At 35.5% G+C, this 11,762-nt stretch overlaps 1 protein-coding gene and 2 long non-coding RNA genes across 3 annotated transcripts in view; 2 read left to right on the plus strand and 1 right to left on the minus strand.

The window, feature by feature from the left end:
* The window catches only part of LOC110051317 (dynein axonemal heavy chain 7-like), a 72,306-nt gene that overhangs the window by 13,632 nt on the left and 46,912 nt on the right, over positions 1-11,762 (plus strand). Inside the window, exons 9-16 of the mRNA XM_089288381.1 lie at positions 222-347; positions 2,641-2,760; positions 7,545-7,728; positions 9,144-9,239; positions 9,379-9,462; positions 10,001-10,066; positions 10,273-10,359; positions 11,650-11,709. Of these exons, the coding sequence (XP_089144507.1) occupies positions 222-347; positions 2,641-2,760; positions 7,545-7,728; positions 9,144-9,239; positions 9,379-9,462; positions 10,001-10,066; positions 10,273-10,359; positions 11,650-11,709 (823 nt within the window). The remainder of the gene's footprint in view (positions 1-221; positions 348-2,640; positions 2,761-7,544; positions 7,729-9,143; positions 9,240-9,378; positions 9,463-10,000; positions 10,067-10,272; positions 10,360-11,649; positions 11,710-11,762) is intronic.
* On the minus strand, positions 3,447-4,793 carry LOC149113486 (uncharacterized). Its single transcript, XR_016206822.1, has 2 exons — positions 4,658-4,793; positions 3,447-3,892 (listed from the first exon to the last, which is right to left on the minus strand). It is a non-coding gene; the product is annotated as an uncharacterized LOC149113486 (long non-coding RNA).
* On the plus strand, positions 5,114-6,824 carry LOC149113487 (uncharacterized). Its single transcript, XR_016206821.1, has 2 exons — positions 5,114-5,262; positions 5,696-6,824. It is a non-coding gene; the product is annotated as an uncharacterized LOC149113487 (long non-coding RNA).

Raw genomic sequence — 11,762 nt, forward strand, 5'->3', positions numbered from 1 at the left:
TTAAACCAAAAAACCTTCTGTGAGAAAGGATGGATATTTCCTGGAGCAACACATTTAGCTTTTTCTCTGGTTACATTCATGAAAGAGAAAAGCATGATTGAGCACTTGAATGTTTACTTAAAAACTGTCTAACCAGAAACAAAATGATATTAATAACTCATGTCATTGGTGTTATCTGTATATTTATTTTTTATACAGTATGTGTGTTTTGCCTCGTGTAGGTTGATGCAGGTTCCAAAACCTTGGTACAGATCATATCTCAGTGCAAAGGCAGCCATGCAACAGGACCTGTTTGGAACCAACCCTACTATGGCTGCAGTGCTGGACCTTTGGCACAAGACCTTTGGGTAATGTTGTATAGTTATTGTTAATGGATTCATTCTATTTGTACATTATGGAAATATTCTTTCCATTTCCAAGCTCAAATTTCTCCATTGTGCTAACCATTGCTTAGCATTTCTCAACAAATATAATAGTTATAACTTAGTTTTTGTGGTTACTGGCTTTAACCAGTCACCATTATGTCATTGGGTGCGTAAGCAAGTAAGATAGTTGGTGACTTTTTGGAAGCTTTCGGAACAATCTCACAAAGTGAGATCAAAAACATCTTGAGATTTAATAATCAATTACAGATGGAAATTGAAATGATATTCACAGGATTCCTCAGCAGGATTCTATTTATGCCCTGCTGGCAAAGTCAGCCATCTGAACCAGGCTGGTAAGATCATTCGCGTATTAATTTCTTCATACGGAAATTTTGGATTCGTTATTAACCCATTGACTCCTGTACTGTGCTGGCCATGCGAAAACCCACCCCCAATTTCCTGTGCCAGGCGTAACCAGCCGTAAAAAAGCACATGAGGACAATTGCCTTTCCTAACTTCCCTGAAGACTTCTTGGTTCTTCTATTGTTCTATTGTTGTTAAGGACAAATAACCAGTGAGAATCGACTTACTGTGCATATTTTTAGAGAACTTTAGGGGTCCTAGAAAGATGGTTTTTTGTCTTGAAATCATGAATTCAACTTTTAGAACAACTGGTAAAGCCATGGCTGATAAAATAACTGCAAAACTCGTCAGCAAAAACTCAAGCTTTCGTTTTAGCATGAAGAGTTAATTTGAAACATGCGGTCATGCAGCGAAGCACGTCTGAAATTTTGAACATTTGTATGCTTTTAGATAAGTTTTTTTGCCTCATCTTGAAGGAAAATTTATTGTTCATGTTTCTTTCATTTGGTTGCCTTTATTTGGGAATTTTAAGCAAACAGTACTTTTACATGCTGGATTTCTGCATATTTAATTTACGGCAACCCCTGTGGTTTGTTTGTTTAGTTTATTCGCTTCGTTCAAATATATTTTATTGAGTCTTATTCAGCTACTGCAGAACTCCTGAGAAAAGAACTAAGCGGGCACTAAATTAACACAGTTGAAATACGATTTATCTCAAAATAATTGTCTTGTTTTTGTCGTCTTTTTGATGTACAACTTTCATCTTTCTTTTGCTGCACTGTATTCTTTCATCACATGGCAAAGAAATTATCTGATTTCTTCTTTTTAAATTGGTTTTTACATGTGTATTTTGCCTTTATTTTCCAGTGTTTTCTCAAATGTTATCCATTATATTAAAAGAGTTGAAATTCTATTGTATTTGGTTTCGTTTTGTCCTCTGAAGTTGAAAGTTAACTCAGTTTTGCGTATTCAATTTTCTCGGCTTTTGTCGCCCAGCAAAGAAAAAATAATAATGTCTTGTTTTCTTATCAGTTTTACACATCAAGTTGAGTTCTTTTTGTTGATATATTGTAATATTTTGGCCCTTCATTTATTCAACTTTAAATAAAGGATGTCTTGAAACCTGATCTTGTGTCTCTGGTTACTGCGCATATGGTTTATTTTTGTGCTTTCGCTCGCTCTGAAATATTAAAAAAAAAACACCAGGGAATTGGTGGTGGGTCGCGGGCAATTTTATGCAGGTGTCACTGGGTTAATTACTGACGGATGAGAGATGTTTGCTTCATATAACTACATAAAGAAGAATTAATTCAGCGTCATCTGTTCACCATCATTTAAGCTTAATAAGATAAGATTTCTACCATCTCTAAAGGATGTCATTGGTTTTGTGTAAAACGTTTAGCTTGAGTTATTGATGTCACCCATACGAAAAATACACATCTTAAGCATTTTGTCTTTGGTGAGACGATGGGACTCACCAAAGTTTCCCAAGCTCACTGCCATTCCTGTCCTGGGCCTTGATTCATCCTCCCATCATAAGAACCTCAATGTTGCACACATTGATGCAGAGGACACGTGTCTTGCATTCAAGTTTTATTTAAAAATAATACTTTGCAATAAAGCTAAAACTCTGCAACTCTTTTTTGCACCATTGTCAGTGATTATTCACTGTCCAGCAACCACTTGTCTTCTCAGAGGGCTTTTGTTAACAGTGCTGGGAATATGTTATACACTGTTCACGATTGATGTGCAATTTGTTGTACTTGAAATAGTTAAATTTTGTTTTAAAAATAGGTTTTGTTTCGGTTTAAAACTTTTCAATCTGGTTTTTAAATTCTAAATGAAAAAGACAGTAGAAATAAAAAACTTTATGTGTATGTTAATTTTTGTAATTTGATATTTTTTCTTGTAGCAACCTGAGACTTGTGGACATTCACGACATTCAATTAAGACCTGAAGCTTTAGAGCTTGCCATGTTCCAGAATGTGGTCATGAGACACATAGAAATTGCCAAGGAAACACTTTTGAAAAAGTAACTGACTGTTTTTCTCCTGCTATTTTAATTGTACCATGACTGCCAAAAATGACACCTCAATGGTAATAAATTGAACTTTCCAGGTTATAACAACACCAGTGATAACATGAGCTACTAAATGTGTATTGTGTGGTGACCATGGGGCAAAGAAAAAAATGGAACAACCCAAAATGTCCCAGACACTGGGTCAGACAAGAAGAAGATGTGCCTTGTTTGTTAATACAGAATGGTAGTTGTGTACCCTTGTGAGATAACTTTAAGAATTCCTAGGAATTCCTAGGAATTTCCTAAGAATTCCTAGGAAAAAATTCCTAGGAATTCCTAAGAATTCCTAGGAATTCCTAGGAATCTAACGTGTGAATTTTCACGGTAATTCGGACTCGGAATTCCTAGGAATTCCTAGGAATTCCAAGTTTACATAGAGCTGACTTGGAATTCCTAGGAATTCCTAGGAATTCCAACTGAAATATACTCACCTTGAAAATTCCTTAAAATTCTCAAAAATTCCTAGGAATTTCTGGGAATAACTTGGAATTTGTAGGATTTTTTGAGAATAGGTTGGAATTTTTTGGAAAATCTGAGAAAAACTGGGAATTTTGTATCATTTGTAGGCCAGACAAAATTTTGATGATTAATGCCCAGCATTAAAATAACAAATAAAGTCACTGATACCACATCAAACAGGCTTTAAATCAATGGTTTATTACATTGGCTTTCATGAATTTAAACATAAGTCATTAGAATAATTATCCTGTTTCTTTTTTATTACACCAAGAATTAAAAGTAAAACTGAAAACAGATATGAAGGTCAAACTTTTACATGTTTGATAAAAAGAGAACTTTTTCAGATAATTTACTTACTTTTTTGGTTTACAAATCCAACAATTTTCCATACACAAGATTTTAGCTTAAATTATTGTTATTATGTGGAACAAATCTGGATTTTCATGAATGTAAGGAATCAATTATAAGAACAAAACTGAAACAATCCTTAAAATTAAAAAAGGCTGAGTTTGGGCAAACTTAGCTGCTGTTCAGTTATTTCTTTTGTTTCTGCAGCTTCTTTTGTTGCCCTCTAATTACGTTGTCAACAGCTGGCCTCTTCATCTTCATCTTTGTTGTATGACACCTAAAACAAAATTAAAAAAATACAGTACATTGCGATATATATGAGGTACTGTAAGACTGAGATCCAAATATTTATGTGCTCACAGTTTAATACACGCAGCTAATTAAGACCTGACTGTAAGCTGGTTGAAATGTTAAAAGAGAAGACTTGATAATGGAAGGTGCTTGTATACTATTGATAAATATGTTACATAAATCTTGAGCTTACAGTAGATTAAATCAAGGTTTTCGTTCCTCTATAAGTGTATCAACAACTCTTGAATTGGAGGATACACTGTGTATATCACGGTTTTTAGCCAAATTTAGACATTAGAAATACTAAAAAAGACACTTAAAACATTTAAGGAACATTTAAATAATAGAGTAAACACAAAAGAATATACGGATGGACAAAAATTGAAGATCAACACGGATTGCCATACAGTCAGGCTGAAACACACAGGAGACATATCAAACTCATGCACACTGGCTGCCTCGTTGGAGTTTTTGTCAAGAACTTTGACTGGGATCAGAGAGAACTGCTATATTTATTTCGTTTGAACAAGTGAGGCGAGAGAAACTTGTTACTCGCAAATCAAATTGTTTAGGCACGCACACTGGGCAACCTAAATTGTTTCAACTTTGCTTTAGCCAGAATTCATTTCATGCCATGACTGAGTGATCCACTCGTGTATGGTTCGTGATGATAAAGTTCATTCAAAAGCTTTTGTCTAAATACAAGAATTTACTTTGTATAATATAAGGTTACTTGAATTCGATTACTCACCAAATAATTTTGTATACGGCTAATCTGTCCTTTGAATTCTTCCCCGTTGAAACATCCACAGTAAGACTTTCTTTTAACTCCAAATCTTCGCCAAGAATAACTTGTTTCTCGTTAATGACACTCACGCTGTTTTCTTCTGGTCAGAGGACCGCAGCGAAAACCATTCTGATAAAATTTTGGAAGTGAAATCTACTAAAACGCACGAGCGATCAGCAGTTAACGCTGAATTCAAAGATGGGCGCCAAAAGAGAATTAATAACGCGATCTTTGTCACGTTCAGTCACGAGGATAGTCACGTGAAAATTCGCGTGCTGTGATTGGTTCAGTTGATCAGTTGAGGAGAGAATGGAAACGGGAGAAGAAGGAGAGAGAGACTGGCAACGAGGTTGCCAGACCAGTCGCTTTCGATGGCAAGTCTGTTTCCCTTTCCACGCTGTTTTGGTGGTCTTTTGAAAGATGGGTCTTCCTTCAAAAGGAAAAAACTACACAAACTTTTTACGAATAAATCAAGGAGGAAAATGGAACGTACTTTAACTGGTTGATCTGTTCCCGACGGTTGTCAAGATAAAGGATCATGAGGCACTTGAATCAAGTTCACTGCAAAGGTAAGGAATCCAATTTTATAGGGATTTTCTGTTATGATAACCTATAATTGTAAATTATAAATCAAACTAAGCAATGCATTGTGTGCTCTTTAAAAACCCCAAAAGCCGAAATTCACCTAAAAGGTTTCAGATCGACCTGAGGAAACGAGATAAATTCTGCGAAATGAGCTTAAGCTTGTTGTATTAGTCCACCAAATCTATTTCAACACCCAGTCAGCACAATGCAGCAAGTATAAATTTGCGATGCTTGTCATTTTTTCCTTTGAATTATTTATAAGGATTAGCATGATATGAGATCTATAGTCTTTTCAATACATCAAGATGTAGGTTTTTTTTATTTGCATTGTCATTTATTTATGTCAGTTATTTATTTGTTTCCCACTAACTCATAATCTTTTTGATTCTTTTGATTTTGTTGTGTCATGAATTAAAGTGACCGCGAGGACAAGGAAATACAAGAAACATATTGATGATCCCACTATACCCATACCAAAATCTACAAGATTCGACCACATAAATCGCTTAAAGCAGTCTTCACAGGCCAGTTGACGTCATCTCCCTCTCTTGCATCCCTTTTTCCTGGATATCATTTCCAACACCATGAACAGAACACCTCACAGTTTTCGGCTCACCTGAGTGAGATCGCTGTTGGCAAAAATGTTGTGGATGACTTTGATGGATTATGGAGTGAACCTTTATGCAAGAATTGAAGTTTCACAGAAGCATTTGATAAAATTGAGTTGCCAATACCTGAAAAGACTACAAAAATACCAATTGATGTAATACACAACAACTCAGATTTGTCCACAGACAGTGATTCAGATAATGATGTTGAAGTTTCAGTTCCGACTCCTCTGAAGAAATTGAGAACTCTGACACTGATGACCATTCACTGGACTCCCCTGATGAAAGTGAAACTAATGGTTCCCAAGAAAAAAACATTTTCTGCCAAAGAATATGCCTGTATGGCTATTCTGGCCTTAATTTCAAGACATTGTATGACAATGAGAGGCTGCTAAAGATATCCTTGTTTAAATGAAACTACCGGTAATTTGTCCAGAGAATGTCACAGTACAGTTTTACAAATGTACAGCAAGTGTGTGGAAACTGTGAGCTTTTCATTTATGACATCTGTGAGAGATGTCTTCCTCTTTTTCCTAAAGTCATACAGGATCAAGTCAAAAATTGTTCAACAGTGGGCTGTGATGGGTATGTGTGTGAATCTACAATTATATTAAATATATACGTGCATATATATACTTTTGGTTTTATTGAAATTGTAAATAATATATATTCATTTATGATGACAGAATTTTTTGCTTAATCTATTTATCAAATCTAAGAGCATCTATTTTTCTATCAGTTAAACTCTGGGTGTTTGATTTATGGGTCCATACAGGCACATATACACTAACAAATCATGTTGGATCTAAAAAGCAATATTATCAGTGCTATAGTTTTATGTTGAGTTGTCAGACTTAAACTGGAATTAATGTACATTTGTCTGGAAATAATTATCTTGGAGCTTGACAACAATAAAAAGGTATGGAACTACAGAGAAATGATCGTGTTGATTTTTACTGATTCATGCACTGAGTTCATCTTTAATTTTGACATTTTGGGAAATTTATAGAAATTTCCAGCAATATTTCATGTGATTTAGCTATTCCCAAAAACTCCTAGATATTCCAAATACATTTTTTAAAACAGTCTGGGAAGTAATAGGAGTTCCTAGGAATTCCCAATAATTCCCAGTCATACTTTTCACTATTCCCAAATATTCCCAGAAATTCCAAGGTCTTGGATTAAGCATAATTTACATGGCTTGGAATAACTTGGAATTCCTAGGAATTCCCAATAATTCCCAGTCATACTTCCACTATTCCCAAATATTCCCAGAAATTCCAAGGTCTTGGATAAAGCATAATTTGCATGTCTTGGAATAATTTGGAATTCCTAGGAATTCCTAGGAATTCCTAGGAATTTCCAGACTACTGGGAATTCATTTCGCAGGGGTAACTTACTTTTCAGCAGTGCTGTTGATACAGTTGCCCTCTCACCCTGAGATAATTGAGCTTTCAAAAGTACCCTGTGATATTAATGAAAGTGCAAATAATTTACTGAAAATATATTAGCCTAATTTTGCTCTGTTAATGTCGTGTTTACATAATATATTTTAAATAATATGACTATATGTACAGTGTTGTAGATATCAACCACTGATTAACAGTTGGTATATTTAAAGGTTACCTGTCATATTTTGTATTTTCATCTCCTTGAAGGTGGTTTCCAGAAGTTCAAAACATTTATTACCAAGGGAACAAACGCAAGCAAGTACCTAGCAACCAGAATGCTAAGAGATTGGAATCATTTTTCAATGCTGCAGCAGTACTGATGACCAATCAACTCCAGATGTTAGCTCTCAGTTCCATTGATGACTTCACCAAGCTGTTTTGTCCCCCAGCTGTAAGTGATACCTGTAGAAATTTAACTTGTAAATGTATTTCAATAGGAAGATCTTGAATTAAAATAACTAAGGTTTTCGATAAACAATTAAGAATAGAAGGCAGCGATATTAAAGAACGACGTTTCGACAGCTCCATGCCATCATTCTCAAATTCAAATAAGACACGTTATGTGAGTTTGTTATATAGTGAATGTACGTGTGAAGGTCTCAGTGCATATGATTAAGAGATAAAAATAATCGATGAATAAAAATAAAAATACCAAGTGTGGTGCACTTGAACTGTCAAATAAAAAGTTTTGCTTTAACGGAGTCAGATGGAGTGTTAAGTGTTGGTTTTTTGTTTTTGATGAAGAGCATTTCATAAATTAAACAATCCAGTTTCCGACGGCATTTCTTGAGGATTGTAAATTGGTCACAGAGATCTTTGTTCCTCAGATTGTGTACATCCTGCAGGTGTTTACCAATGACAGAATGCTTATGCTAATTAATGCGCTGAAATAGGTTAGTGCGCACACATTCTGCATATCACACAAGGCATGGTATACATGCCTTACACGCTGACGTTGACATAATCAACTACACTACCAAGTGCGTAACTATAATGAAAGCAAAATTTTCCTACCATGACCAAATCAAGTTTAAAATGAACTTCAATTAAAACCAGGGGCACCAGAATAGCAGCATATCGCTAACCACTAACTGTTAATGGCTTACAGTTGTAAAACTAGCTGTTATCTGCAAAAAAGCATACTGAAATCTAACTGTAAACATTTACCTTTACCTTAAATTTCACTTTCTGGGGAGGTGACAGGAAAAAATGTAATGGTTGCTGAAAATGTTTTCAAAAGGGATGAAAGCAATGCATAGTTACTCCTAAATTTTATGTTATGAAATGGAAGTGGCAAGCCTATGTGTATTCAACACATGATTAGTTTTTGTTTGTGAGGAAAAGCTATTTAGACTGTGTTTTGGCTACACCAAAGAAGAGCTGTCAGGGGTGCTAAAAGTGCTGTTGTTATGATTTTGTTATGAAAAACATACCGAAATTGGTTTTTATGTTACCATTTATCATGTAGTTTGAAGATCTTTAGAATCGTGTTTGCTTTTCTGTAGGTAAAGGCGAATTCTAAGGAAATCTGCAGAGAAATTTAGTTCCTTCTTTTTCAGAAAATTGCTGATGTCAGCATTTTATTCGAGATTCAAGGCTAATTATCTTGAAAATATGCATGGCTACCCCCAGTTTTCTTTGTGGATTCCGATAGCCCTTGCTTAGATCTACGTTTTCCATATGTTCCAAATCTGGCGAAAAGACTTTGTATTTATAATTAGTAGGCACTGCCCTTAAAATTGAACTTAAATATTTTGTATGTCCTTATAATTTTGAGATTTGCATTCTGCACATCTCATTTAACAGGATTCCATCAGAGCCTTTGAACATCCAGGATTTATCATGAGGCTTGTATTGGAGGGTGATATTGTTAAATTTGAGCCTGATTTCAAAGACTTTGAGGTACAGTATTTTAAAAATTAAGATTATAATTCTGTAATTAATGTATCTACATTGTTGGTCATAATATTTTTCAATCCCCTATCACTCCTTTTAAAGCCCAAATCATACGGCTCTGCTTACAAAAAACAAATTATTGCAGGTTGTCTTGTTAAATGTGTATGATGTCATGATCAAAGCAGTCATGGTTGTACCCAGAGTTGAAACCAAACTATACTCAGAATGGGTGAGTTAAAAATTATAATTGTTAAGGATAACATGCTGTCAAGATGCATGGCAACTTGCAAGTTTTGTGTGTTAGTTTGTTGATGACTATTCTTTATACTAGTCATCTGTTCACTGACAGACTGCTGTCTGGACAGCAGACTAGAAAAAGTTTATATACCCTTCAGGAGGGAACATTTCACACATGATGAGCTTAAAAATAGAAAAGAGGAATTATCATTCTTTCAATAAAAGTCAAAATTATTGAGTCAAAAAATTATCTAAATCAATTCTATTTTCTTAAATGAGTGAACCTGATCAAGACAATATGTTTCACCTTATGGGCTTTATACCTTAATTTGTAAGGAGACAAGATGAAGACATTATGCTTGACAAACACCTTAAAGTTGAATCAATATCTTTACTGCACTGCACATTTTGGCTTGCAATTTGCAAGGAGTAATGGTTTTATTTATGGTTGGTGGTCACAGAATGTGATACATGAAGTTTTGGCACAATTGACATCTATCATAGATCTTTTTGTTATTGCTTTTTTCCAGTCTGGAACAAAGAAAACATTAAAACCGGTTGTATCAGAAGAAATCATTAATGATGCAAAGGCAAAGGTAAGTTCCAAGTTAAGAATCCTTAGTATTACTGTTCCATATGATATTCAGGGCTATAACCTTTAACACCAGTTATGGCTGAATAATGTAAAAGACTATCCGTTGTATAGTGTTTGATGTACACTAAACTGGCTACACTATAATTGTATTAAGCAATGGTTACATCATGCAATGTTGTTTTCTTATATTTGTTCAACCCAATATAGGTAGAAGCTGTGATAGCTTGTGAAATGGCTGGACCTAGAGAACATTTGAAATTTTATGACAAATTCAAGGACCTGATAACCAGAAAGGTAACTCACATTTCTAGTATTTCTCTGTTAAAATACTTACATAAATGTACACTAAAAGTGGAATACACTAGCCTGTGAACAGGCCTTGGCTGGAAGGGTCTGACTGTGGCTAAAAGGGCCAAGAAGGAATTGGCTGAGAGCGAAGTGGCTGAGGAGGAATGGTGTGGGGGCTGGGGAGTCAGAGCCTGTGGACAATGGTTGTTTGCCACTGTGTCAAGGCACCCACTGTGCACTAGAATCTAGTGCAACGTCTAATTGGTCAGGTCACTGATTGTTGACAGGTTTGATTGACATCTCCATTTTGCTGACCCAGTCCATTAAAAAAGTGCTTATTGATGTGTTGACCTGGTGTCATCTGGCAGTGAGCGAATCACAGATGATCTGTGTGAAGGGGAGAGATTCGCTAAGGAATTTTGTTCATTTTACACAGCTGAAAGAAAAGCAAAAACATTGCTTGCGATCTGTGACTGAGAAGATGGATGTTTTCAGAATCTTCCTACCGGATTTGGGAAAAGTTTACTGTACAATGTCTAGGTTGACAGGCTCCCATTTTCTTTTGATCTTTGGTCTGTTGGCCTTTCTTCACACAAGCTTCTGAAGGTCACTTTAGTTAGTGCTGTGTTATTAGGGAGAATTTGAGGTAGAGTAGAGCTGTTTCACTGTACTTTTACCAATGTTTTTTTTAGAGGTCATAGGTCTGCATAGTTTCCATGGTTAACTGGATGTCGCTTTGTAGACTTTGACATGTACTTTCGCTGTTTTTTTTTTAGACTCAATTCTATCACAAGATATGTTTTAAGCTATCTTCATATTAGTTCTGGAGGGATAGAATTTGAAATATTCCATGAACAAGTTACTTACTTCCATTCATATTGTAAACGTTGGGCTCCGCTGTTTGATTTTACCATCGCAAGTACATTATGTTGCCTGTTACTGACGGATATACAGGTCAGAAAAACCCTCTTCTTGTGCGAGTTGTAATCCCAGGTTTTCCAGTGCATGAGCCATGTACTTGTCTAGGGTCAACAAGTATCTCCTTATTTTTGGACATGCCAAGCACCGGTACTGTGTTTACTCTTTTAATTTTTAGCGTCAGCAGTCCTTGTTGTGCCGTGGGACACTACTCTTTCTTCTCACTTTCTCTTCGCCCCATCCTTGACTAGAGAGCCTGTTCACAGGCTAGGAATATACTGATATGACAGATAGCAATATTTCAAGTCATTTTTGCCTTTGCATGAATCATGGGTTGAATTATTTTTACTAAACATCAGGATTTTACGTACTTTACAGGCTGAGGCAGATGTGGATCAGTTCATGTTGGAGGGTCACAAGTTTCCTCGGTTTGCTAAGGTAAGAATGTTTCTTGTTTTTAGTAATTGAAGGCTTTTGTCCAAAAAGGGCAT

The sequence above is a fragment of the Orbicella faveolata genome, unplaced genomic scaffold (genome assembly GCF_042242905.1).
Source record: "Orbicella faveolata isolate gen_17 unplaced genomic scaffold, um_ofav_v1 contig_15, whole genome shotgun sequence".
NCBI classification, from domain to species: Eukaryota; Metazoa; Cnidaria; class Anthozoa; order Scleractinia; family Merulinidae; genus Orbicella; species Orbicella faveolata.